This window comes from Myotis myotis, unplaced genomic scaffold (genome assembly GCF_014108235.1).
Source record: "Myotis myotis isolate mMyoMyo1 unplaced genomic scaffold, mMyoMyo1.p scaffold_m19_p_15, whole genome shotgun sequence".
Taxonomy (NCBI): Eukaryota; Metazoa; Chordata; class Mammalia; order Chiroptera; family Vespertilionidae; genus Myotis; species Myotis myotis.
This window is the reverse complement of record NW_023416319.1, coordinates 3623054-3650192: the sequence shown is the minus strand read 5'-3', so window position 1 is coordinate 3650192 and position 27139 is coordinate 3623054. Positions and strand designations below refer to the sequence as shown.

General features: G+C 53.5%; 1 protein-coding gene across 1 annotated transcript in view; it reads left to right on the top strand.

The window, feature by feature from the left end:
- The window catches only part of LOC118670292 (transcription elongation regulator 1-like protein), a 33380-nt gene extending 13779 nt beyond the window's left edge, over positions 1–19601 (top strand). The window contains exons 4-6 of the mRNA XM_036337361.1: positions 8899–9084; positions 17908–18069; positions 19366–19601. Coding sequence (XP_036193254.1) covers positions 8899–9084; positions 17908–18069; positions 19366–19601 — 584 coding nt within the window. The remainder of the gene's footprint in view (positions 1–8898; positions 9085–17907; positions 18070–19365) is intronic.
- Positions 19602–27139: the final 7538 nt, after the last annotated feature.

Below are 27139 nucleotides of genomic sequence, written 5' to 3'. Positions count from 1 at the left end.
ACGAGACCTTTTATGTCAGAAGCAAACATGATGTGTGCCTGCTAGGAGTGATGAGCTGTGGGCAGTGGCACTACCGAGCGAATCCAAAGCTCGAAATGATGGTGATGATGATGTGAACTATGGAAGTGTGGGCACCAGCATAAATTCACTTTCAAATCAAGGCAATAGAAGGTTGGAGAAAACTAAGGAAAACCCGAGGAAGCAAAAGATAAGAATAAAGGCAACCATTTATAGTTTTAAACACAAAAATAAATTCAATTGATGAAAAATGCTGTCCGCACTGATGGTTATAAAAGCAGAAATACGTTAACTGGAGACATCTTTTCTCAGTATTAGTCATTTTTAAATGATTAGGTTAGCTATTTCCTGGGAGGTGCTCAACTTGGATCAAGATGGACACCTGCATAAATGCCCATAGGACTCCTGCCTCCTCTGACCAGACTTCTGCTCGGACACCTCCTTCTCCCCTGCCCCTTAGCCCGAGCCCCTCTGAGCCTGACACTTCTCAAGCGTCCCCAGTAAAGTCTCCCAAACTCCAAGGAGAACCCTTTAATAACAGTAGTTTGTTCAGAACATAGAAAATGGTGACATGCTAATATAGATTATAGAAATCATTGACCCATTTTACCAATGTTTTTAGAAAATAGAAAACAAACAGAAACTAGTAAATTATATGGTCAGATTTCAGTTGTAAGGGGAGCTGTAAGAATCCTAAAAGTATTATTGAAAATGTAACAGTCTGGTAACGGTAACACCTGCCAGGACTCAGTGGAGCGTTGCAGAAATTGTATAAAAATAAGAAGAGCATGGCAATGACATCATATATGTGGGTTTAATAAGAAAAAATATGTTCTTTCATTAGGCTACTAGAGGCCCAGTGCATGAAATTCATGCACTGTGTGTGTGTGTGTGTGGGGGGGGGGGGGTGGGGGGAGGGGGTCCCTCAACCCAGCCTGTGCCCTCTCACAGTCCAGGAGCCCTTGCAGGTTGTCTGACTGACGGCTTAGGCCTGCTACTGTTAGTCAGACACCCTCCGTCAGTTGGACATCCTTAGTGCTGTCACGGAGGCGGGAGAGGCTCCCACCACCACCACTGTGCTCACCAGATGTGAGCCCGGCTTCTGGCTGAGTGGCGCTCCCCCTGTGGGAGCACATTGACCACCAGGGGGCAGCTCCTGCATTGAATGTCTGCTCCTTGGTGGTCAGTGCGCATCACAGCAACCCTCATTCTGCCGTTCAGTCAGTTTGCATATTAGCCTTTTATTATATAGGATAGGAAGATATATGACTTGATAAAATGCAATAGCCATTTAGGAAAATCAGAAAACTAAAGACCAAAGTGTAATCCCTCAACATGATACATAAAATGTATCCAAAATCTGCTACATTACATGGCAAACACCATTGGTGTTTCCATGATAATCACTCACTATTTACCTTTTACTTTGATCATTTTTGGCCCATGCAATAGGAAATGAAAGAAAAATAGGAAATGCCACTTGAAGTTTATAACTTTTATATTTTGAAAACTCATGACATTCAACTTTATAACTCTCAGAACTTACAGAACAGTTAGGCAAAATGGATGACAAAATACAAATGTACAAAAGACAGCAGATTTTCTGCATGATAACAGTTACTTAGATGTTGCAATGGGGAGGATACCGTCTTCATATGGGACGGACAATCATAAAGTACCTGGACACAACTGTCAGGGCATGTAGATAAATGGCTCATAACCTTCACTTATGTATGAACCTTAAACAAAGAAACTAAGAATTTGTGGAATTATTTTCAACTAGAGAGACTCACTGTGGACTTGGGTAGGAAAAATGGAACATTGTGAGATATCAATAATTTTCAAATTAAGTTATGGATGTAGTACAATGCTAATTATATTACTTTTTGAAAAAAATTAAAAATCTTGATCATGGAATATACACCTGAGATGAATAAATATAGGGTGCCTCCCAAAATGTATACATACACTCTGAATAATTAGAAAGGAAATATTTATTAAAACACATTTAATTTTCAAAATTGAGCTGTCAGCTGTTAAAGTGTATACATTTTTTTGGGACACCCTGTATATATATATTTTTAAAAATCTGTAAGAGGGATTTAACTTATTCTAAAGTTACATCAGTTTTTAAAATGTGGTACTGATGTACTAATCTACATATAGATTAATGTAATAAGTTTTAAAAGAATTGTTATGGAGGACAATGTTCTAATACCATAATAAAAAAATAGACACAAAGAGATGACTCACAGCATTATTATAAATTATTATTTGTAATTCTGATTATTATGCAAGATGTGGTTTACTCACAGGTAATTCAGGAAATGCAAATTTAAACCAGCAAATATAACATTCTCCTATTAAATTGGCGCAGGTTTTCAAAAACCTTGGCTCTCCTCAGTGTTTGCAGTAGAGAACAGTGTTCATTCTTCCACAACTATTAGAAGTGGTGTGTTTTGAGTCATGCGATTGGACTTTCAGATCCTTTAAGATGTTAATATCATTTCACTCCGTGAATCTATGTATATGGCCGGTTACGGAAAGAGCACGTGACAACTTATAATCCCAAGAAGAACATTAAATCTTCAGTGTCCTTGACTAGGTAATTGCCAAGCGAATTGTGAAACATTGCGATTTAAAATACCTCCAACTTTTAATAAAATCGCATTTGGAAGATAATTTAGACAAAAGCAAATGCTTTTGTCTAAATTATTTTATTTTAGTAAATATTTTATTTTATTTTAGTAAATGTTTAAAAGCAGGGGACAAACCGTTTGAACCGGATGATCCGAATTCTTGGAGCACCAGACACACGCTCGCACTCATGCATGCGCACACTGACAGCACACAGAGGAGACCCATCAAGATGTTAACCGTGGCTATTTCTGGTTGCTGTTTGCCGGGGTGAGGGGTACTTTTATTTCCAACTCTATAATATCTTTTATTTCCTTTGCTGTTGTTGTTAATCCTCACACAGAAGATATTTTCCCATTGACTTTTAGACAGAGTGGAAGGCAGGGGGAGAGACACACAGAGAGAAACATCGATGTGAGAGAGACACATGGATCGGCTGCCTCCTGATGCGCCCCAGCCAGGGCCAGGGATCAAGCCTGCAACCGAGGTACGTGCCCTTGACCAGAATGGAACCTGGGACCCTTCAGTCTTCGGGCCGACACTCTATCCACTGAGCCAAACCGGCAAGGGCTTTTTTCCCATATTTAACGTGCAGGTATTACTTTTATAGTCAGACAAAAGCCCTAGGATACATGGAAGTGCTTCTCTCTTCCTCATGCCATTGAAAATGAGGGTGTTACCTGCTGCTGGGGCTCGTCCGCCCGAGACACCCACCGAGGAGATAATGGAGCCGGCCCACCTGTCCCACAAGGGCCCCGCCCTGCGCGGGTGATGCGGGTGTATCTTTAACCATGTGTCAGGTCAAGGGCAGCGTCCTTGAAGGATCAGCGTCCGGAAGAGCCTGGGGAAGAGGACTCTCACTGCATCCTTGCAAACATGCCCTGTGGATCCATGGTGGCACATGCAGAGGTGGCAGCACACAGCTTCCCAGACAGCGAGCGTCCCCACAGAGCGCCCATCCCGAGTGCAGTGGTCTGTCCCCACCGAAGACTGTGTGTCCGGGTGCTGGTGATGCGGAGAGAATCAGAAGTCAAGTGTCACCGAAGCCAGTCAGTCCTGGTCCGGAACCAGTCGGCTCCCCGGAACCCATCCTGTGACGTCGCCCTCAAACGGGGCGCCTGGTACCCGGAGATCTGGAGTCATAGGCTGCACAGAGAAGTCTTTGGGAACCCCCAACATTGCTTAGCGCATTGGGGGAGACACGCTGCTTGTCTGTGATGGAAAAGCAGACATCTTAGCAGAAGATGCAGCTGTGTCTGAGTCTCAGAGCTGCCGGAGGCCCTCGGGGCCTTTCAGGCTGGTGGGGGTCAGCCTGGGCTCGGCCCTGTGGTCTGTGATATGTCGGCGCTTAATTCCGGTTCCAGAGAAAACTACGGGGGGATCCCAGAGGCGCCGGAAATCGGGCCATCTGGGAGAAGTCAGAAAATGCTGCGCATGGAAAACGCTTACTCAGCCTCCCCCAGAAAGTGGCTTAAAATTCTGCTTTGAGAGAAGGATTTTGATGCCAGTCTGCCTGGGTTCAAAACGGTCCTGCCACTCGCCAGCTGTGTGCTAGCTGTGGGCACTTGAATGCATCACATCAGTGGCATCTTCCGTGCTGGCGGTACCCACCTGCTCTCACAGATAATCCCCACAAGACGCTGCTCCGGACAGGAGGGAGACGGCGACCCTCCCCAGAAGAACCGGGCGAGCAGCTCCCGGTGATGCCTTATATTTTGTCTGTATCACACGTACCTCAAGGCGCCATTTGTATGAAAATTGGTTGTGTCTCCAGACCCAGTGGTAAATTATTCAGGCATCAACTAAAATTGAGAGACTGCCTAGATAATGAAAAACTTAAATGAGGGCTGTGTTTACCAACACAACTTATATCATTTTAAAAAATGAGGAATTTATGGCTGGTGATCTTTTTCCCCCCCTTGAATTTATGGGTGACATTCCACAACGTAATGAATCAATTCCACGCAAGGTGACAGTTCTAAGTCACAGATGTGATACCGATTCTTTATACTAGTGCCGAGATGGGGCCAGGAAATGACAAAGAAGATGTTGGAATTCCATAAAAGCGGACTTAGGATATTAGGGCTATCGCCTCACTTTCATCTCATTGGAAGTTTCCAGATGTTGGAAAGCAGCAGTCTCTAGAGGAGATACGACGTGAACCACATGTAGAATTTAAAATGTTCTGGTACTCATATTTCAAAAGGTATAACAAGCCAGGCTGCCATGGCTCAGTGGTTGAGCATTGACCTATAAACCAGGAGGTCACGGTTCGATTCCAGTCAGGGCACATGCCCAGGTGGCGGGCTTGAATCCCAGTGTGGGGCGTGCAGGAGGCAGCCGATCAATGATTCTCTCTCATCATTGATGTTTCTCTCTCTCTCTCTCTCTCTCTCTCTCTCTCTCTCCCCCCCTTCCTCTCTGAAATCAATAAAAAATATTTTTAAAAAAGACATAACAAAACAGGTGAAATTCATTTTAGTCATTTATTTAGCCCAATATCCAGACCATTATCACTTCACCATGTCATCAATATAAAATTATTAATGAGACATTTACCCTTTCTTTGGTTTTGCTCTTGAAACCCAGTGTGTGTTACACCCAGAGCACATCCCAGTGCCATGAGCCACAGGTCAGGGCTCAGTAGCCACATGTGGCCAATCTCTCCCGGGTGGGACAGGGTAGCACGAGAAGCTAAGTTTATCTGTGGGGCTCTCAACAATCTCTCTGTGAGTGTATTTTAGAGAAACCGCTCAACCAGGAGTTTAAATAAGCATTTCAAAGAAATGTACTCAGTGCCCATTCTGTGAGCACATTGAATTCAAATGTGACCTCTCTCTGGCCAAGGTCTTATAAGAGCCCGCCTGCCCCGCCCCCATCCCCGCCCCTCCGTGTTGCTGAGGCCAGTGGAGGTTTCAGTAAGTGAGCGTGCCAGCCGCTGGCAGAGGCTCCATGCATAGGGCCCAGGTGGGTGCCAAGGCGAGTCCTCCAGATGCCTGGGTGGCCAGGTGTCTCGGCGGGGGTGGTGGTGGTGGGGCCTGCAGGGCCTGGGGTCAGACACAGCGTCCTGGTGCTGGCATGGTCCCAGGGCCTGCCTGGTGCTGGCATGGTCCCCAGGCCTGCCTGAAGTTCCTTAACCCTCCCCGGATTGTTGTCTTTGGCAGCAAACAGGTACGCGTGGCTGTCAGGAGGTTCCTCGGGACAAAATGTGCCGACACAGCTCTTTGCAAGTTTGGCCCTGGAGGAGGGAGATGGTGATGATAAACAAAAGGGCAGTGCAGGCCCAGCGCGGAGCTCGCCTCCCCGGGCCGCCGCCGAGGGAAGCACACGGTTAATCACTGTTTTGCTTAAAACATTGATTTTTTATAAGTAATCCTTATGGGATAGCATCTCTGGCGTATCTGTTAGCTGGCTTAGCAGTTTTCTTATTTTCTCTCTGGCTGGACCCCTCTTATCTCACTGTTATTTACCCAACTCAGGGATTCTCTGCCGTCCTCTGGGGAAAGCGAGTTATGCTAATTATTTATCCTTTGGCACAATTTATTGAGTGCCTGCTCCTCTTCCAAGAGTCAGCTCAAGAGGCTCTGGGGGGTGGGGGTGGGGACGGCTGGCATCCCAGGGTGCCCTTGCGCCTGGGTGGCTCCGTGGGCAGCTCGTACCTGCAGCGTTTATCTGTTTGCATCGCGCTTCCTGCGGCATCATTGTCTTTCTGGCCGAGCCTGTGCAGACGGGTGAGCAGAGGTGCTAGCGAGATGCCTGACTGTGGCGGGGGCGCAGGAAAACACCAGGCCCCCCGTTTCATCTTGCACACCCAGCAGCGGAAGTTCTTCGGCTCCCTCCTCCCAGCGCACACTCTGCCCCCCACCAGGTGCCCGTGTCTGAGCGCAGGGCGCCCCTGTGCTGGCGGTGGGAGCGAGGTTCTGCTCCCCACGGGGACCTGTGCTGATGTCAGCACTCCTCACCCCTGGCTGAGGCCTGGGGCCTCCTCCCAGCTCCCCCCCCCCACCCCCCCATTCAGAAAAGAATGTTGTCGCTATTGGTTATTGATTTTCTGTCTCCACTGATAATAGTCGATTTGGGGAACTCACTGGAGTGAGGTGGTAACCAAATGAATTCAAAACAAGCCCCAAACTATCTTTCCCCGTGTTTGTTTTTAAACAGGCAGATCAGTTTGCTTCCTAATTTTCCTTTTCAGTTGACACATCATTTCTGAGAGCAAAATCGTCACCTGGGAATAGAAAAGTCCCCACACTTCCATTTACAAAGCAGCTTTTGCCTTAGCATCCGTTCCTTCAGAACACGGCGAGTGTGCCCTTCCCGGGTAAACCTCTGTGTGAACAGGAAGGGACGTCATGCCCGGAATCCCTGGGCAGCAGCCCGGAGCCATCGGGTTTGGTGGTTCCCGTTGGGCCACGGCAGCGGACCTGTCCCTGAGCCGGGCAGACATGTGGGTGAATCCCCGGGAAAACACCTGCAGAGGAAGAGCACCCCTGCGGGAGCCGGAGGGCGAGGCAGGTGGGAGCAGACGCGTTTGAGTGGGGCTTTCACAACATCACGGCATCGGCTGACGCACGCGTGCCTCAATGCTGGCGCGGCTGTGCAGGTCACGGTTGCTGATAATGGACGGCACCTAGTGTGGTGGGCTGGTTAGGTGGACGCGGCCAGTTTGTGTGGCGGGTCCCTGGCCCGGGAGACGGGGCTCTGACTCATAGCTGGACCTGGGGAGGCCCTTGGATGAGAAGGGAAGTGTATTTTGTAACACCTCACGGTAAGGGCTTCCCGACAACCCACTGAAAGCTGAAACCCACCTTCCGATTCTCCATCCTCTCTCCCTGCCCCAGTTTCTCCGCGGTGCCAGCGGCCTTCATATAAAGCAAACCGACAAGGAGAGCGTAGCCCGCGTGCGCTCCCCACCGGGCAGGTGTGCTCCTGAAGGCGGGCTTCTGTGGGCTGCGCTCTGTCCCCGGGAGCTAAACGTGCGTGGCATCAAGCCAGCCACGAGGCACCGTTGGCCGAAGGGCAGGCCGTGCGGGCAGAGGTGGTTTTGTGATCTGCTTTGCTCACTGAGCACATCGCAGCCGTCCCTGCTCACCGAGTGTCCTCCCCACACCGCGCCGGCTGCTGCCGTCTCACTGAGTGGACGCACATGCAGCGCTGTGCCTTTCGCTGATATTTCTAGTTTCTCTCTAAAAACCTCTGTCTTAAGGCATCGGGCACGTGGATGAATTACAGGAAGGGAAATGCCAGGTTAAAAGTTGTGAACTGTATTAAGATTTTTTTTTCCATTGCACAATTAATTTTATTGTCCTTGGAGAATGATAGCTCAATTTATTGCTAACAGGTATTATGGAATTTTTATTTATTTATTTATAGTTTAGATCATGCTTTCTTTTCTTTTTTTAAATTTTATTTTTATTGTCTAAAGTTTTACATATATCTCCTTTTTCCCTGCTTGAACCCCCCTGCCCCACCCCGCCAGCCATTCCCACCCCGGGCAAGCCCCCACTGCCCCAATGTCTGTGTCCGTTGATTATGCTAATATGCATGCATACAAGTCCTTTGGTTGAAAACACATTTCCAGATTGCTTTCCAGAGCTGAGCAAACGAGGCTTCCACCATCAATATAAGCTGGTGCCTACAAAGTGTTTTTCAGAAACCAGTTATTCCAGGCACTGAGGGTCCCTTTTTAATTTTTTTTAAGCTTTACAGAGAAAGCAGAGAAGAAGTCGGCTTTCGCATTCTCCTGTGATGCCGAATAATCGAAGCTGGATCTGTATTTGCAGCCCGACCCCTCACAAGGAGCTGCCAGGCCGAGAGGGGCGGGGCCTCCCCACGGTGGTGGCCAGTTGGGTGGCGGCCACGTGCCCAGGGCCCTCTCTACCCCCAGCACAGCTACCCTCTCCATCCCCCCACCCCCCATGCTGCTTGTGCTGGTCCCTGGGCCCCCTCAGCTCCTGCTCCCAGCATCACCTCTGACTTTGCACGGCCCTGCATCCTGGCCCCTTCTCCGAGGAGCTGGTGACGGTCCGCGTGGTGGCTTGCGACCATCGCAGAGCTGTGTGCTCTGTCACCTGGACATCTGAGAACGCATCACGTTAGCTCTGGGGCAGTGGCACAGCGTCCACTCCCAAGAAAGGGGGCTGGCCCACTCTTGTGTTCTGTGCTCCTGTGTTGCATCATGAAATGGCATCTCGCTCCCGTGGCCCTGGTGTCCCCTGCTGACCTCCTGTTCCTCTCCCACAGGTGGTTGCCACAATAGCCTTAAGCCCGTGGGCAGCAGCCCCGCCATCGCCATCGCCGCCGCTGCCGCAGCCATGGTCTCCGTGGACGCTGAGGGACTTGGGGGCCCGTCCCCCTCCAGCGCGCAGCCCTGCCACTTCCTGACGCTGGCACCCATCAAGATACCCCTGCGGACTGTCCCCTTCCCTGGTAAGCGAGAGCACGGCCTTCAGAGCTTTGAGTCGGTTCCAGAATCCACGATAAGGAGCATGAGGTGGGACCAGCCACCCGCAGGTGCCTGGCTCCCTGGGTCCGTGAGCTGTGGGGCAGCCAGGCTGGCCCAGGGGTGGGGCGGGGCAGGCGGTATACAGGTTTGCTCATCACCCGTCTACACAAAGGGACTCGGGTCCATTCAACAAGGGTTTGTTAACTCAACCCGGGCATTTTCTGCCACAGGGCAAAGCTCCCGGTTTCTGTTTGAGAAATGCCACGGCCCTTGCTAACTCGTTAGGGGAGGGGACACGTAGGGGACAGGGCACAGGGCACAGGGCACCGAGAGGTTTGAGATTTTCTTACCAGAACACGAAGGGAAGCAGAGGCAGCGTGCCAGAAGGCAGCCAAGCCTCTCAGTCAACACAACACGAAACGTACTCCGTGGGCCTCGTATGGACTCTCGGCGCCTGGGAGCCCACCTGGCCTGCAGCTGGGCCTGTTCCGAGCACAGGGTTGGGGTCTGCCCACCGCGGCAGGAGCTCTGTGAAGCCCATCGGAGCCTGTGGGCGAGCCTGATGGGCCGGGATGGCCACGCAGGTGTTGAGTCCGGGCGCCGTGGGTGGGGGGGGGGGGGAGGCCGGACCTCTTCTGAAAAGTCTTCAGGTGGCTCAGGGGGCGGGCATCCTGGTGTCCTGCACGGTGCTTGATGCCCGATGCCTACGGGGGGTTCAGGAGGGAAGTGGGAGGCCCGGTCCTGATGGGTGGCGACTCCATTGTCCACACGTGTTCACAGTGTACATGGGCGCCTGTGGACTGTGACCAGATGTCATGTGTCCAAGCCGTCCTGTGAACGCACAGTTAGGTCCCTTCCTTACACGTAGCAAAAGCCACGTCTCCTGGGCGAGTGCTCTTTGATTTTAGCTTTCTGTGTGATTCCATAAGACAAACGGAAATTCTGCAGAGTTCTAATATATTTTTTTAAAATATATTTTATTGATTTTTTACAGAGAGGAAGGGAGAGGGATAGAGAGTTAGAAACATCGATGAGAGAGAAACATCGACCAGCTGCCTCCTGCACACTCCCTACTGGGGATGTGCCCACAACCCAGGTACATGCCCTTGACCGGAATCGAACCTGGGACCCTTCAGTCCGCAGGCCGACGCTCTATCCACTGAGCCAGACCGGCTAGGGCCTGCAGAGTTCTAATATTAATTGTACCCTGGAGATAATGCTAGAATTTTTTAAAAAAATATATATTTTTATTGATTTCAGAGAGGAAGGGAGAAGGAGAGAGAGATAGAAACATCAATGATGAGAGACAATCATGGATTGGCTGCCTTCTGCACACCCCACACTGGGGATCGAGCCCACAACCCAGGCCTGTGCCCTGACTGGGAATCGAACCATGACCACCTGGTTCATAGGTCGATGCTCACCGACTGACCCACACCAGCTGGGCTAGAATTCTAGTACTAGTATCATTAGTTGCTTGGTTATCAGCAATAACAAATATCACTAGATTGTTACCTGTACGAGTTCTAGGTAGAAAGGGAGATAGCCTGGCTGTCTCCAGTGTGGGGAGTGCTGCTTTGCTCACCTGGTTTCTGGTATCTCTAACGTGGCCTTCTCAACACGGGCTCCAGCTTCCATCTTTCTCTGCTGGGTTGATAAGTTAGGTGGTCAGCAGTGTATTGTACTCTCCAGAACAAAATCTTACGTCTGTTTCGGCATGTTACTGAGCATGCATTTGGGGTGTGACGGGGAAATGAGTAAACCACAGAGATAATCTCTTGAGTGGAACATAATTTACAGCCGTGTCAAGATTTTGGTTCAGATCCATCAATCCATTGGCGCTGATTAAGGACGACTTACTGTGTTTCAAGGAAGTTACTCTTAGAACCGAACACCATGGCACCAGGAGCAGCTTCATTCCTGGGCCTCTCACGGGATTTATAAAGCAGGTGCTCATCAGGCATCTCTCCTCGCTGCATTTTGTAAGGCTCTGTAATCACATTTGCCATAATGTGCCTTCGGGAAGAAACCAGACAGGCCTCGGCTTTGTCTCATAGATAACCGCCCAGACGCTGCCAAAGAGATGTGGGGGGGGGGGGGGGGGGGGGGGGCGGGCTCAGGCAGCTTCTAGAATGGCCTTCACAGTATTGGCCTTGGTCTCGTTCCTGGAAACCTGGCTTTACTGAGGAGGCACCTGGGTGAAGCTGAAATGCAGGCTGGAGGCTGGGTCTGGACCAAGGACCCCAGCCAGGGGTTGGTCCCGGGGCTCTGGGGCCCATCCCCAGCATCAGGGGTGACAGGTGCCCTCAGTGAGGGGGTCTTCGGGCGATGTGACTTCCGAATAGTGTTTTCCTGGCTCTCTCCTCCTGGCCTCAGCGGGAGGCGTGCGAGTGAGACTGGCCAGGGTCCCGGTGACCACCTTTACACAACGTCCCCTGAGAGGCAGGGCTTGAGGGCCACGGAGGGACCGAGGGGTGTCTGTCAGGGCTGCTTCGAGCCGTCAGCCGCCCCACAAACGAGGTTCTGTGAGACTGAAGAGCTGGCTCTCCTGGTGAACATTCTCTGTGAGGTCCGGGCGCCTGCTGGGCAATCCCTGCCGCCCTGAACGTAGGTGCCTGGAGGGGAGGAGGAAGCGAGGGCGGCGTTGCTAGCACAGCAGAGCTCATAGACCACGGCTGTGCAGCTCTCTGTGGGGTTTGCTCCGCATTCAAGCTGATCTTATAAAAGAAGGCGAACTTCAATGTCGCTGCGATGAGTAATCCTTTCGCACTTAGACGATCACTCCCATTTTATCAAATGGGCTGGGTTCTCAGCCGGGGTGGGGGTGGGGGTGGGGGTGCTCCACCCGGGGCACATTTGGCAATGGCTGGGGGCATTTGCGGGGGGGTTGCTATTGGGATATAATTCTAGTGGGTAGAGACCAGTGGTTCCGCCTCACATTCTACAACCTCCAGGACAGCCCCCCCCAACACCCCCTCCCCCCAGTGGTGAAGAGCTATCTGGCCCCAAATGTTAGCGGTGCCTGTCGGGACACGGCGGTGTGTATTCTAGAATTCCACGTCGACGGTGGGAACCCGTATTGGGGTGTGGACGGTCTGCCCTCATCGGGAGAGTCAGTGACCCAGTAAGTGAAGGGCTTGGCAGGAAGTAGGCGGGGAGCTGGGAAGGCCAGCCATGTTACGCTAACATTACACGCCTGTAGCGTGACTTAGAGTCCAAAGAGGGCACATGTTGAAAGAACCCATGGCCCGTTCCAGTCTCCCATCAGCGGTGCTTCCTCTGCCCGAGTGGCCGGCACCTGCAGCCAAGTTCGTCCCTGCGGTTGCTCTTCTCAGGGACCGTGCTTTCCTGCTGCCTGCTGGCCTCCTGCTCACCTCAGCCTGTTCACACCTGCCCCCGCCCTGGGCTGCCAGTCATCTGCTGGTGGGCTGCCCCGGGCACCGCTCACACGGTGGCTCCATGCGTGACTCCATGGCAGCTTCTTCCCGGCTCCCGTGACCACTCTCCACTTTGTACATCAGCAGGTTGTGTAACCTATTCGACTTCACAGAATTTCCTTTTTTTTTTTTTTTTAATTCCTCGCCCGAGCATATGTTTTTATTGGTGCTGAGGGAGGCAAAGAGAGAGAGAGAGAGAGAAACATCGATGTGAGAGAGACACATCGATCAGCCAGCTCCTGTACCCACCCAGACTGGGGATAGAACCTGCACCCTGGTGTGTGCCTTGACAGGGACTGACCCCATGACCTTCCAGTACACGGGACAGTGCTCAACCCACTGAGCACACTGGCCAGGGCCACAGAATTTCGAATGCTCCCTCTCACAGGTCTGCTCCTGTCTGAGGGGCGGTAGCAGGAGGCGGGCACAGCAGGGTTACCTGCAGGTGTGGGCAGTGACGGGAGAGCTGGCCGATGGGGGATGGTGGCAGCGGGCACCTCCCCTCCCTTCTCCTCAAGCGGGTCTCAGCGACACAGCCTTCCTCATTTCTGACTGTTCCCTTAAGCCTTAGCACTTCGGTGCAAGCACAAACACTTTCGGGGTGAAACGTATCTGGCACCCTGTGCATTTCCTGGTGTGTAAGGAGGAGGTGAAGTTTACCGAGGGGAGAAAGACAGTCCTGCAGGAGGGTTTGTCGCAGAGCAGGGCCCGCTGTCCCCCTCTCTGGGTGGGTCCTCAGACTCGTCACGTTTTTGTTGTTGTTGTTAATCCTCGCACGAGAATATTTTCCCAATGATTTTTAGGGAGAGTGGAAGGGAGGGGGGAGACAGAGAGAAACATCGATGTGAGAGAGACACGTCGATTGGTTGCCTCTTGTACACACCCCAACCAGGGGTGGGATTGAGCCTGCAGCTGAGGCAGGTGCCCTTGACCATAATGGAACCCAAGACCCTTCAGTCTGCAGGCTGACGCTCTACCCCTTGATTCGCTAGGGCCAGACCCGCGTCTTGAGTGTCCACAGGCGTCCTGGCCCAGGTGCCGGGTGGGCGCCGCCTGCGGGAGGCGATGACGTTGCCGAGGCGAGCCTCCGGGTAAGAGTGACGGTGGTTATTTTTAACCCTCTGCCCACCATTCCGTCAGCGTCCAGGAGAGAAAGGGAGGAGGTGGGGGGAGTGGCGGCCGCCGTGGAGTCATTACCAGGCAGCACAGCACAGCGAGGAGGCAGAGCCATCTGCCCGGGGAGCCGCTCGCCACCTGTCCTCGGCTCCAGGGCGAGTGAGTGGGCGACTGTAACTTCCTGTCCCGCCACTGAGCAGCTGGGCGTGACTGTGCTTCTCCCTCTCAGTAACTCACCCACTGAGCCACCGTGTCAGGAAGGCCCCGTGCCAGGACCCGCGGGCGCAGCGATCCGTGGCTGTTGCCGCCTCGTTGGAGAAACCCGTGGGTGGGCAGCAGGCACCGGGGCTGGCGGATGCAGCCTCTTCCCTTTTTTTTTTTAAATCCAGGAATTGTTTCCTCCTCCACTGCAATGAAGAATGTCATAATACATATTAACATTTCAGAGAGGCTCAGCGACAAAAATAGCACCGCAGCACAATTACTTACACGCCAGAGTGTCGGAGACTCAGCTGGCTTCTGTGGGAGAGACATCTGTGTGTCTAATACAGGGGTTGTGCAGCTCTCGGGAGGAAAAATATTGGATTTAAACAACCTGGGGAAAAAAGACTTCGTCTAGTTTGTTTCCACAAATGAACTCCTGTTAAGGATGCGAGCTCCGCGTGGCCACGCGGGCACTGCCACACTTCTTTGCTCCTCACCGAGGAGGTGTTTTTGTTGATTTCAGAGAGAGAGAGGAAGGGAGGGAGAGAGAGATGCGTGCACCTTAGGCGTGTAAGGTGCAGAGTTTCCTAAACGGGGAGCCCCTGGTTGGAATCCAAAGGGCTTGGCAGGAGGGGAGTCTGCTCTTGCTCACCCACCTCCTCTGCTCGTATCTGCCCACCGGGCTCCATTCCGTGGTATCTGCCCACCGGGCTCCATTCCGTGGTATCTGCCCACCGGGCTCCATTCCGCGGAGGGAACTCCGGGCTCGGCATTAGCCATCTCCCCTGTTAGCTTCCATCCGCTGTTGGAAAGGAACTTGGAAACGCATCACGCACGTTAACAGCATGCACGTGTGTGTGCCACGTGGACAGAATGCTAGACAACAGGCCCGAGACGTCCCGCTGAGCCTAAGGAAGGGGCATTTCCCTGCCCTGATGCAGGGAGCGCCGGCTCCTGCAGGCCAGGGACAGTCGCTCCCTGCGGGTGCCATGACCTCGTGCGCCCAGGTGTGTGCGGCTCTAGCAATCGCTGCAGCTGGGCTTTTCTGCCTTTTGCGTCAGTGTAATCAGAGTTCATGCGTTCTTCTGTGATGGCCTTTTTCCTGCTCAAAACGAGGTGTCTTCGCAAAGCCATTCCCGCCCGTGCTTCCGGCTGTAAGGCCGTCCCCTTCACGTTGGTGTCGCATTTGTTTATACCTGTGCCTCCGCCCAGGACCTGGCCCTCCTGAGAACGGTTCATTCCCTGTGAGAGGTGAACCCAGGATGCGACTAAGCAGTGATGGCGAACCTATGACACGTGTGTCAGAGGTGACACGCGAACTCATTTTTTTGGTTGATTTTTCTTTGTTAAATGGCATTTAAATAGATAAAATAAATATCAAAAATATAAGTCTTTGTGTTACTATGGTTGCAAATATCAAAAAATTTCTATATGGGACACGGCACCAGAGTTAAGTTAGGGTTTTTCAAAATGCTGACACGCCAAGCTCAAAAGGTTCGCCATCACTGGACTACGGGGACCTGCAGAAAGAGAATCTGTCACCCCAACTAAACCCGTGTGCCCGTGGGAGCATGCACATCTGCACACGTGTGCGCTCCCGAGTGTGAGGGTCAGTGCGTGGGCTGGGTGTGTTGTCAGGTGACTGGGCCACGCGGGGCGCTGGTGACAGGTGCTGTGCCGTGGGGGGTCAGAGGGAGGCGGATTGGAGAACCATCGGGAGAAGCGTGAGGGCCCAGCCCGCGGTGGATCAGGATGGATGGCGGGCGGCGTCGGAGAATCAGTGCTGAAACCCGCTGTGGCGTCTGCTGGGGCTTGAGGCCTCGTCTCCGCTCATGTGCATCCCTGTCGCTGGATCTGGTGTCATTTCCGGTTGTGATCGCCTGTGTCACATACACCTGGCCTTGTTTCTATACCGAGGGGCTCACCCGGGCAGGTGTCCTGTTGGTGGTTGAGGTCCTTGAGGGGCGAGAAGCGGATAAACACAGGCCAGGCTGAGTGGGTGCTGCTGCTTCTACACACGTTTCAAAATGTGGTAATCGTGGGCAAGAACGTGCTGATGTTCTTTCCACATGCACAGGCCTCGCTCCCTAGCCCTCACACGCGAGTAGTGGACAGACGTGAGCTCACACGCAAGCCATGCTCACTGGCCTGACAGCTGGGCTTCAGAAACGTGCAACCAGGGGCTTGAAGTAACACTGTGCCCATGGGGCGCAGACCAACCAAAGCACGGGGTGATGCTGACAGGCAGCACCCTCAGTCTGCACACCACCTGCCATGGGGACTCCACCCCCAGGCTTCCCTCTGGGTCCTGGGCAGCGGTCCTGACGCCTCTCGCAGCCCAAGGAGCACAGCCCCCTTCTCACACTGGGAGGGCCCGGGAATGTCTCACCAATTTCACAACATGTACGCATGCACGTGCGCGCACACATGCACATGCACACATGCATACACATGCACACACACGCATGCATACATATGCACACACACACACACACGCACACACTGCATCCCTTCTATCAAGGCTGACCTCAGACCGGCTCTTCACTAGGGCACCAGGTTTAACTATTCGCCAGAATGACTCCCCACGGCCGCCTCAGAAGCCCCACCTCTGGTCGGGCCATTGCCCTTGGAGGCGCGTGTCCTCTGGGCGGAATGGCTGCTGACTTGGAGAGGCGTGATTCCGTGGGGCGAGCACGCACATCAAGGAGGAGGCACCCCCTGCACAGTGAGGTCACAGTGGGTGCTTAGCCGAAGCCAGCGTAAACCTCTCGGTGTTTCCCCAATTTATTATTTTAAGCCTATTAGCAAGCTATGATGTTGGCTGTTATTTCCAAAAATAATTAATCAGAGACGAGTCCAGAGAATTCCGAGGAGGTTAGGCTTGGCAGGACCGCCTGGCGGATTACACACTACAATTAGCACGGCTCCCTCAGCCTCCGTCCTCGCGACCCTTTAATTATGTTTCTCCGACACTCTCTCCCGGACGCGGTGGGGTCGCGGTCCCTGCTCCGCACGCTGGTGGCGGTGATGCCGCCGACGCCCCTGAGAGAGTGTGGGAGGCCGGCCAGCCCTTCCTCAGCGCAGATGTGTTCTGAGAAGTTCGGGTTCTTCCGCGGGGAGGATGGGACTGAAGTCAGGCTCAGTGCCAGGCCTGGGCCCGGCGTGATTGACAGCGATGCCACCACAGGGTGGCCCCGTCTCTGGGGCGGAGCTTGCTGGTTCCAGGTGCCTGAGAACCGGCCCTGGTGGGGTTTCTCTCCACCCCATGCCCACCAGCGGAACCCATCCTGGTCCCTGCAGAACCCGCCTCAGCCTGTGGTCACCCCAGCTCCGCCACGCTGTCGCCCCAAGGCCGGAGTGTCCTTGGGCAGGAAGACAGTGACCCTCCTGTGCTCAGGAGAAGGGAGATGTGCCAGGTTTTGTGATTCCCAGCCTCACCCCGGGGCTGGCATGGAGACCAGTTCAGCAGCCGAGCGGGCGGGGCGGTGGCCATCTGAGCCCCTTAGTCCCTTAGTCTATGAAGTCATGGAGGGAAAGCATGTTCAGATTGTGACATTTTTTTTTTTTTTTAAATATGTTTGTATTGATTTTTAGAGAGAGAAGAAGGGAGATAGAAACATCAATGATGAGAGAGAAACATCATTGACAGGCTGCCTCCTGCACGCCCCCTACTGGGGGTTGAACCCGGCATGTGCCCTGACTGGGAATTGAACCGGCGACCTCTTGGCTCATGGGTCAATGCTCAACCGCTGAGCCACACCGACCGGCGAGATTGTGACATGAATTTAGATGTCATTAATATTAATTAGATTTCATTAATATTGATAAGTGCTGTCCCATGAGAGTCCCAACCTCAGGACCACGCTTGGCACCAGAACCCAGCGGACACCTTCACTCGCCTCATTGTTAACCCTCAGCAGCTGAGGCCAGGGCTTCCTCCCGTCTCCTTTCGGTTGTTCCCAACTCTGTGCTCTTGTGTGTCACCAGGATGTTCTTCAGATTCCTCTCGGCACCTTTCCGTTCAGTTCCTCTTCTCTCCCCCCACCCCAGCCCCCGAGGACCTTCGTTCCTCAAAGCATCCATCTTCCCGAATCATCCCTCCTTCATCCCGGCAGCTGCCATGCGGGCGGCGTCTGCTGGCTGACAGCCACGTCTCGGGGTTCGGCGTCTCCACTCCTATCCCAGCCACACTTGCCTGGAGCATCTGCTACCGTAATGTCCCAATAAAAGGAAATTCCAGTCTCTTTGATGTTTAAAATTCTCATTTGCCTGCAAACTTGACAGATAGGTTGTCAAGTTTACACAATATGGACGTGAGTTGTTTTTCTCTTAAGGAATTGCTCTCCCCGTCTTCTAAAATCGGGACTCGCGGAGGGAAGGGCGCACTCCAGCCCGTGTGAGATCACAGGTGTGTTTTCTTTCTGGAAAGACACTATGGTGAGGGCACCAGGTTTATCTTTGATCTACAGGGATGTTCTGATGGTAGCTACACGTTTAAAAATATTAATTCTGGGGAAAAGTCTGTGGGCCTTTTCAGTACAAAGATTCATTGTTCTCTACTGCTGGGAAATTCTCTTATTCACACACACACTCAGACGTACACACACATGTGCTGTGAGTATAGATTACAGATTGCATTTTATATTGTGCTACACGTTATACTTTGTATTACAACATGTACCCTATAGAGGATAATGTGAATACATGTAGTGTGAGAGAAATTACATGTAAGAGAGTATGATGTATTCACATGACCTTTACATCAATTACAAACATATTGTATGTCATCTCCTCCCCCGTGGGGATGCTGTGTTTCTGGGGTGGCAGCAGGAGGCTGGCAGCCATTGTGGATCGTCCCCCCTCGTGTGTTGTTATTTGCTCTCATCTTTTGTGTCTCTGATTTTCCCCCACATCCTGGGAGGCCTCTGGACCTGTGTTTTCAAAGTGTATTGAGTTGGAAGGGGCCCTTTGCCCCTGAGCATGCCTGTCTGCCCTCGGTCACCATCTGCTCTGCCTGTGGCACCTGGGGCATCTGCTCACCTGTGGATGCAGCATTTGTCCTTTTCCTTTTCGCTTCTCTCTCTGACTCACCTGCCCCCATCCCGGGGCTCCCGGGGCTCCCGGGGATCATCGTAGTCTGTTCTCTGTTGCCCATCTGGCCGGGATGTCATCCTCCATGTTCTGGGAAGGTTCTTGAAGGCCCCGTCCCTTCTGAGGGCAATCAGGAGCCCAACGTCTTTAAAAAAAAAAAATATATATATTTTAATTTCAGAGAGGAAAGGAGAGGGAGAAGTATATAGAAACATCAGTGGGGAGAGAGAATCATTGATTGGCTGCCTCATGCATGCCCCATACTGGGGATGGAGCCTGCAACCCGGCATTGTCCTCTGACCGAGAATCAAACCCTGATCTCCTGGTTCATAGGCTGATGTTCAACCACTGAGCCATACCGGCCGGGCACCCTGGGAGGGTCTTGACTCTGACCTGAGTCTGGTGTGGCATCTGCAGGTGAGAAGGAACTCAGCCTTGTGCAGAAGCTGGGCGTTCAGTCATGTGGCAGGATTTCTGAGCGCCGTCTCTCCCTGGTGTGTGATGTCACGATCGTCCAGGTTACCCCTAAGCCCCGGCAGGTGCTGCCTGCTGCCCTGCCCTCTCCTCTGTCTCCGGGCCTCGCTGGGCAGCGCTGGCGCTTTGGCCACATCCCTGCGGAGGGAAGCCGCAGAGTGTTTGCTGACCGGGTCTGATTATCACCCAACTTGTTTGCGCTGTTCGACCACTTGTCCCAATCTGCAAACAGCTTTCTTTCGAGATAACAAATAAATAAACAGATAACAGAGGGACGTGCTCATTGTCCCATATGCCTTTATTCTTAGGAGATAAGATGAATGTTGACATTTAATTCTCATTTTTATTCTGGGCGTCGCATGAATGCCTCCTCAGCGGGTGTGCTATCGGCAGACCTTCGGTTCCTGTATCAGCAAACAGTTTATGGGCTGTTATTTACTTTTCTGTGTCCAATAAAGGCTGCATTCAAGCGAAGGCGTGAAATTCCATTTCCTCAGGCAGCTGCAGATATGACGTCGGTGAGAGTGACAGGCTGTGTCCACGCCCCGGGCCCCGCTCCGTCCCGGCTTCCTGGGACCCGCAGCCCTAGTGGACTGTCCTTGGTGAGCACACTTGGACTGGAAGGGGCTGTCCTTTGGTCACAGCAGATGAATAAGTACCGGAGGGGTGTTGCTTTTTTATATATTTTTTAATTGATTTCAGAGAGGAAGGGAGAGGGAGAGAAGGACGGCAACATCAGTGATGAGAGAGAGAGAGTCATTGATAGGCTGCCTCCTGCACGCCCCCCACAGGGCATGGAGCCTGCAACCTGGGCATGTGTCCTGACCAGGAATGGAACTGTGAGCTCCTGGCTCATAGGTTGACGCTCAGCCACTGAGCCACGCCGGCCGGGCAAGGAGCATTTGCTTTTAGGTTCCCAGAGTCAAGACTGCGGCAGGCCAGGAGAGTGGGGTGTTCCTGGAGTGTGGTTTGTGCCAGGACACCCTCCTGACCAGGAAGGATGGCTCCCAGGACTGGGGGGCAGAGGCTCCGGGCACCGCGTGCTGAGCCAAAGCTGCAGCCAGGCCTCCCCGCTTCGGCCCAGCCGTGCTGGTGGCCAGAGGGTTGGCCCCTCTGGGGGCAGCTGCCAGGGCCGCTTCCTGAGGTTGTGCGGTGGCAGACTTGCAGGGCAAGGCTGACCGCGGTTGGGGTGGCAGTGGTGGGGGAGAGGTTGAGGCTCGGTGGGGGGGAAGGGGTGGTGGAAGGAAATCGGAATACCCTGACGTCATTAATGGTGCTTTGACTTTCAAAACATGGGAGTATTTTGACGAGAATAAAGCCATTTCCTGTACCCTGCTTGAGTTAGGAAAGCCAGAATTAGGGCTTTCGGGGGGAGAGGGCCACACAAAACACTCTCGCTCCGAATCAATCAGATTCCTAGAGGAGGAGTCTAGGCAGCAGCAGCCCGGGCTCAGGATAGAAGGGCGTGAGCCCTCGCCCTGGGGCCGGGGCGGGCCCTCCGCCTGGGGGAGAAGTGCTTTCGAGGCTGAGCCCAGCATGGGCGTGCTCCTAGCAGCTACTCCAGCCAAGAGGGGCAGAGGCTTCCCGTGCCCGGGGAGGTGGTGAGCTCCCACCGTGGCCACACCCTTCCCCAGGCCTGTGTAGCCGCGGCTTTCCCATCTTGTTAGTGTGGCCCAGGACCTCCATGGCACTGCCCACACCCACCCCCGCCATGCTGTACGCTGTACGGCTGTGCGGGTCTCGGCCCTCCGTGGCCTCACGTCTCCGGATACTCCGTATAGAGACGCGGCAGACACAGGTTTCCGCTCAGAACGTGGCTCAGCCAAGCACCATGTGAGCACTTTTAACGCTCCCTTCATCCAACAGAGATTTACTGCCCGGTGGCTTGGCATCGCACAGAGGGCATTCCGGTCCCTGGCATTGCCAAGCACATAGTTCTGCAAATAATGTCAACCTCCCTCACCACCCCACCCGCTCCCCACACACATACACACCCAGGAGGGTCTGCTTCAGCGATGCCTGAGACATACATCTTTAATGTGGGAAACATTCGCACCGTGTTAAAGTGCTGTGTGAAATGGTGAAGTTTTATGCCAGCCCCTCAAATTACCCATCTTCACCAGGTACCATGCACCTACATATTAAATTAGCAGATGCACTAATTTACCTTCCTTTATTTATTCATTGTCTCATTTCAATAAACATTCCCTAAGCACCTACTGTGTGCAAGGAACTGTTTTTGGCACCTGGCAAACCTTGAGGAACAAAATAAAGATCTCTGTCCTTGAGGGTGTACACTACGGGGAGAAGCAAACCCTAACAAAAGGTGGGGCACATGAGTGAGTGATGTGGGCGGTAGACAGTGATCAGTGGTGGAAAACAGGCCTGGCCGACAACAAAGGCGCTCGGAGGCAAAGGGGCCCGTCACGCTGTGCGTAGCGTGAGGGGGCAGGCTCACTGGGAAGAGACCTTTTGGGCAAAGCTGGGAGCAGGTGAGGGATCCCGCTGGGGGGCTGTCTGGGGACGGGACATTCCAGCAGAGGGAACAGCCTGCGTTGGGGTGAGCTTGACATGAGTATGAGCCATTGGGGAGGCTGAAAACGTGGTGGGAGGGGGTTGGGCAGACGATGGGCAGCGGGGCCACGAGGGATCACAGGAATGTCTTCACAGCAAGTGAACTGGGACTTTTGCAGGGTTTGGAGCGAAAATGCGCCAAAGATGTCTTCTGGTTCGAAAGGGCCGCTGGCTGCTAAGAACAAGCCTTTGGGGCAAACGGTGAAGCAGGTGTCGTGTGTGAGGGGATTTTAAGAACGTCGAGATAATGGATCAGGCGACGTTATTTGCAGCAGCCCCTGGGGACACACAGATGTCCTCACTTCTCTGCCTCAGACTTTCCTGCTCAGAGTACAGGCTCCTGGTGGCGCCTCCTTCCGGACACAGGGCCTCTCTCAGGGTCCGCACTCCTGGGGGGTCAGCTCTGACCCCAGCTCCCCTGGGTCAGCCTGTCCTCAGGCTGGGAACCGCCGCGGTCTCAAAACTTGCCCGGAAAATGGTCTCCTTGTGCTCCACGGGTTTCGTGTTTGTTTCCACGATTTTAACAACTCGGTGCGCTTACGGCCAGTGATAAATTGCAGAACTATCGCCGTCATTCGCCAGGTGGTATTAGGAAAGTTAGCGTATTTTACTACCACGTGGATTTCCAACAGTGTGCGTGACAGGTACACGGTCTGTCAGGTGTGGTGTGGTGGGGGAGGGGGGAGGGGGGAGGGGAATGAGCCGGAAATAATCACAACGAAGACACTGGCGATACGCTTCCAATAATCTTCAAGGAATGAAGTGATTTCTTAAAAGTTTAATGGAAACTAAAATGACAGATTCTCTTTTTAGTGCACTGTATATCCCATTGCTTCAACATTGATGTTTTAATGCGGCTCTAAATGGGTTATAAAATTACATATAAAAACAGCGCTAACAAGGGGAAATATCTGGACAGAAAAACCCAGTAAACTGTAGACAGGAGAGAAAAAAGTCACAGAAAAGACTGGGACATTGGAATGAATACTCTAAATCGTATATGTGTGTTTGCATATATGCATATATAGGCACATATGTCATACACCCACATATATGAACACTAGCTCTTATTTAAAAAATGCAATGCCATGAAGAAAGGGATCCAGAAAGTAGAAATACATGAGCTAATAAAGGTACAGAAAGTGTGTAAGTTTGTTACTAACAAAGAATGCCAATTGTAACAATGAGACCTCAATGGTACTGTGTGACCCCCCTCCCCCCCCCCACCACATTATGTTACATCGTTACCCTGTGTTATAGAGACAGACTCAGGCGCTGCTGTCAGCAGGATAGAGCATCTTTCTGAAGACGAGTGTGCATCCTTCTCCTCCCACATTGATGTCCTCCGACCTACCATCCCCTCTAGGGGAGTTTAGTCTTAGGATGCATGCAGTTTACTCCAGGGAGAGCTATTTGTGACACTTAAAACATTAGCAGCGACTTGCCTCTCCTGTGATACTGTAGGTTAGTTGTTCTGTGAAGTGACTCTTCTCTGTAGCCTGTAGCCTTTTACAAACGCTATTTGCAAAGACCACAGTTTACCGGGAACTGCTGACCACATCTTGTGTTTCAGAGGCAGAGAGAGAGAGACGAGGAGGGTGAGGAGATGTTCATGAGACAGGTCTTGCTCCCACCTTCTTCTCTGGGAGATGGGGGCGCGTCTGTGTGGACACCCCTCATCCTTTGCCCAGCCCACCAGCCACATTCGAGGGCTGGCAGAGCCGTGAGCAGTAGCCAGCCCACCGTGCCCGGGCTTAAGCAGCGAGCTGCACCACATCCCCTAACAAGCCGTCGCCCCACGTGACCGTGGGAGAGTCAGGGATGAATGCTCCAGGGCATGTTGGCAGTTGGCAGGTGAGGGTGGGACGCATAGCACATGAGTGTGCCATGGGCGGCCAAGACTTTTCTCAAAGATCTTGATCTTCTCCGTGAAGGCATTTAGCTTCCTCCCCGATCCATCTACTTGGAAAGAAATAAAAAGTCGGGGTGGAATTCCGAGGGAAGAATGAGCTCCCCGGGCTCTGTCCCTGAGTGTGTGTCGGGCTGGAGAAGTGTGGCCCCAGGTCCAGTCTGGTAACACCCGGGACCCAGGAGTTACACAAGGAGAAGGGACTGGCAGGTCACGGAACGGCACCTCTTCTGGACGCTGGTCCTTAGGGAACAGTCCAGGTGCGTAGATCTGGGCTGCTACAGCCGTGCTCGGGGGCGGGCAGGAGAGGTGGTGGCCTGAGCCGGGAGGAGAGAGTCAGAGTCAGGTCTCAGAGACAGACAGACAGAAACGGGATGACAGCGATGGGAATGACAGGACCCGGAGCCTGAGATACTAATGAGCCAGAAGAAGGGTCTCCAGCCGGCGCTCGATCTGCAGCTGAGCACTGGTGTTAAGGATAATGGTGCTCAATGAAAATGAAAATGTTACGCAGATACCATAAGAGGCCCCCTGTTCTGTGAAAAAATGAGAATGAGGAACGTTCTCCGTCAGTGATCAGTATCTGAATGAATGACCGTAATCTCTGTACTAATTACAGTGCGTAGCTTGGACTTTGTGCTCCGGTCTGTCACCCATTCATCCAGTCGGCCTCCGTGACCGGGGTAGCTGGACAGCCAGCTTGACTGGCGGCTAACCTGCCGCTGGGCAGCAGGACTGGCTGCGCTGGAGGTCGGTGAAGACCACAGGTGTGTGTGACGCAGAGGTTTCCCTGAGTCCCCTCTGAGCTGAGTCGGAGGACCCCAGGAGGTGCTTGCCCGAGGCTGCATTAGGCTGTATGTGTGCTGTGGGGGTTACCCCCCTGCCCGTGCCCAGACAGGAGGGAAGCCGAGGTCGGCCTGGAACCAAGCAAAGCCCAAGGCCACTGTGTGGGGCTGACTCCGTCTACCTCTGCCCACACCCTTCGGCCCCGTAAGTGCACCCTGAAATTCCAGTTTGCAGCTGCGAGCCCAGCCCGGGGGAAGGAGGGAGGGGGTACCTTTCCCAAGGCCACATGCACAGGCATAGAAATGGAGTCCCTACTGGGCCAGGCGCTGGGTTGGGCTGCCACCAGCCATGGCATGTCCGGCCCTGGTGGTGACTCCAGGAAAGCTCCCTTCCCATGGCCGGTGGCCACACTCACAGGAGGTTCTGGAAGGCAGGCCTCTGAATGGGGTGTTGCTTTCTTCTGGGGCCTTGAGGGCAAAGGGCCAGCCCAGTTTGGAGTGTTGCTGTTGTGAGGAGGCCGGTGGCAAGGAACACGCCAGAGAGGGCGGCCAGCCCCTGGGAGAGGGGAGGGCGCACCCCTGCTGCCCGGAGCCCAGAGCCCGGAGCCCACTGGCCGGTGCCGCAGGGGCCGGGCCCAGGCGGGGTGAGAGCCCCGGGTGGGAGAGCCTCCTGCACGCAGGTCTTCGTTTTGCTTCTGTGCTTTTCCTTGAAGCAGGAAAGCCTCCGTCTCTCTGCGTCTCACACAGGCGTTAAAAGACAGCGTTTCACTGTCCCTCTTCCCCCGGCAAGGTCAGGAGTCTTTTTTATTTTTTTTTCCTGAATGAAACGGGTTTTTGTTGCCTGGCGTTTACACTTATAAACCATCATTAGTTTCGATTACACGTATTTGGCAGGTGGCTCATTTATGTGGAATGCCGCGAGCATGAGTCTCTGGCTGCGTTTTTGGGCCAACAGCTGTCCCAGCGACGACGTGTTGCCTCCTCGGCTTGTTGGCCCCAGGAGACCAGCGTTTCAGTTCTCAGGGCTGAGGTGCAGGGCTGACAGGCCGCCCCTCCTCCGATGGAGACGGGAGCCTTCCCGTGATGGCAGCTGTGGTCCATGCGTGGGCTGGCATGTCAGAGCGGGATGAGGGCATGTCAGGGAGCCGCTCCTCCGATGGAGGCGGGCCTTCCCGTGATGGCAGCTGTGGTCCATGCGTGGGCTGGCATGTCAGAGCGGGCTGAGGGCATGTCAGGGAGCCTTCTCCGAACACTGAATTTCGTGCAAAGAAGCCAACGCATTTTTCAGGCCCCGGGCCCATTAGAACGGCACTAATTCACAGAAGGACCCAGCGCCGTTCAACACGTAGCCGTCGATGTCCAAACTCAAGTGCCGTCTGCGGCTGATGTGGAGGCCCGCGTCGGGGGCGGACGCTCAGGGCCCCGACGCCGCGTCGGTAACTCATTGTTTTGATGGACTGTCGCCGCCGCCGCGCTCGCACCGCACGCGCAGAGTAACGGCCACCTTAATGGCCCGGAACCTGTAGGCTGTGTCATATTTATTGCGTCATATGTTACACGGTGGCGCTCCAGACTGAACGAGGCGATTCTCGCACGGGTTTGGGTTATGGATGAATATGGCTTCTTCCGAGGATCGGGAGGGTTTTGTGTGTTTCCACGCTCTCAGAGGAACAGGGCTTGAGGGCACGTGCAGCCAGCTCCCGGAAACAGGTGGGCACGAGGACACGCGTGGCCACACGGCCTCTCCCCTCAGCCGCAGGTGGCGGTGACAGGAGTTGGGTGACCACACAGGGCCTGGTCCGCCGGACCCTGCAAATGTCCCAGAGGCGTGTTGTCTGCAGAAACTCGGCCTCTGCTTCCCGGAGGGTTTGAAGGCGGCAGGACCGCACATCCAGACCGCCCCCTGTGCGGGCAGGACGGGTTCCGACGCGTTCGTGTGTTTAGGGGCCGAACAGCCTTGCGGGGGCTGGGCCGGCTCTGAAAAATGCTCCCAAACCAGTTAATTTTGCGAAGAACTCTAATGTGTTTTTAATGAGTCATAATAACAGATGTAATTTTAACCGATGCGTGGCATAGTTTTAAAATGTATTACTTTCCAATGCTACAGCCCTGTTTTAAGCTTTCGGAAATTTCCCCTTTGGAGACGCGGGCCACGGTGAGGAGACCCTGTCTCTTGCGGGCTGCCCTCCCCTTTCGGGAGGAGGTAGGTTTCCCGGGATCGTGCGCTGATGCGGGAAGGGTCTGCCGGGCCTTCCTCAGGCACCTCCTGGCGGTTTCAGGAGAAGATGGCTTTGAGACGTCCTCGCTCTATCAGTGTGCCTCCTCCCTGCACAGAGTCCCTTCACACGCTTCCACTCCCCGACGAACCACAGCGCATTTCATAGACTAAGAGGAGCTTTGGCCCGGCCAGTGTGGCTCAGCGATTGAGCACCGACCTATGAACCAGGAG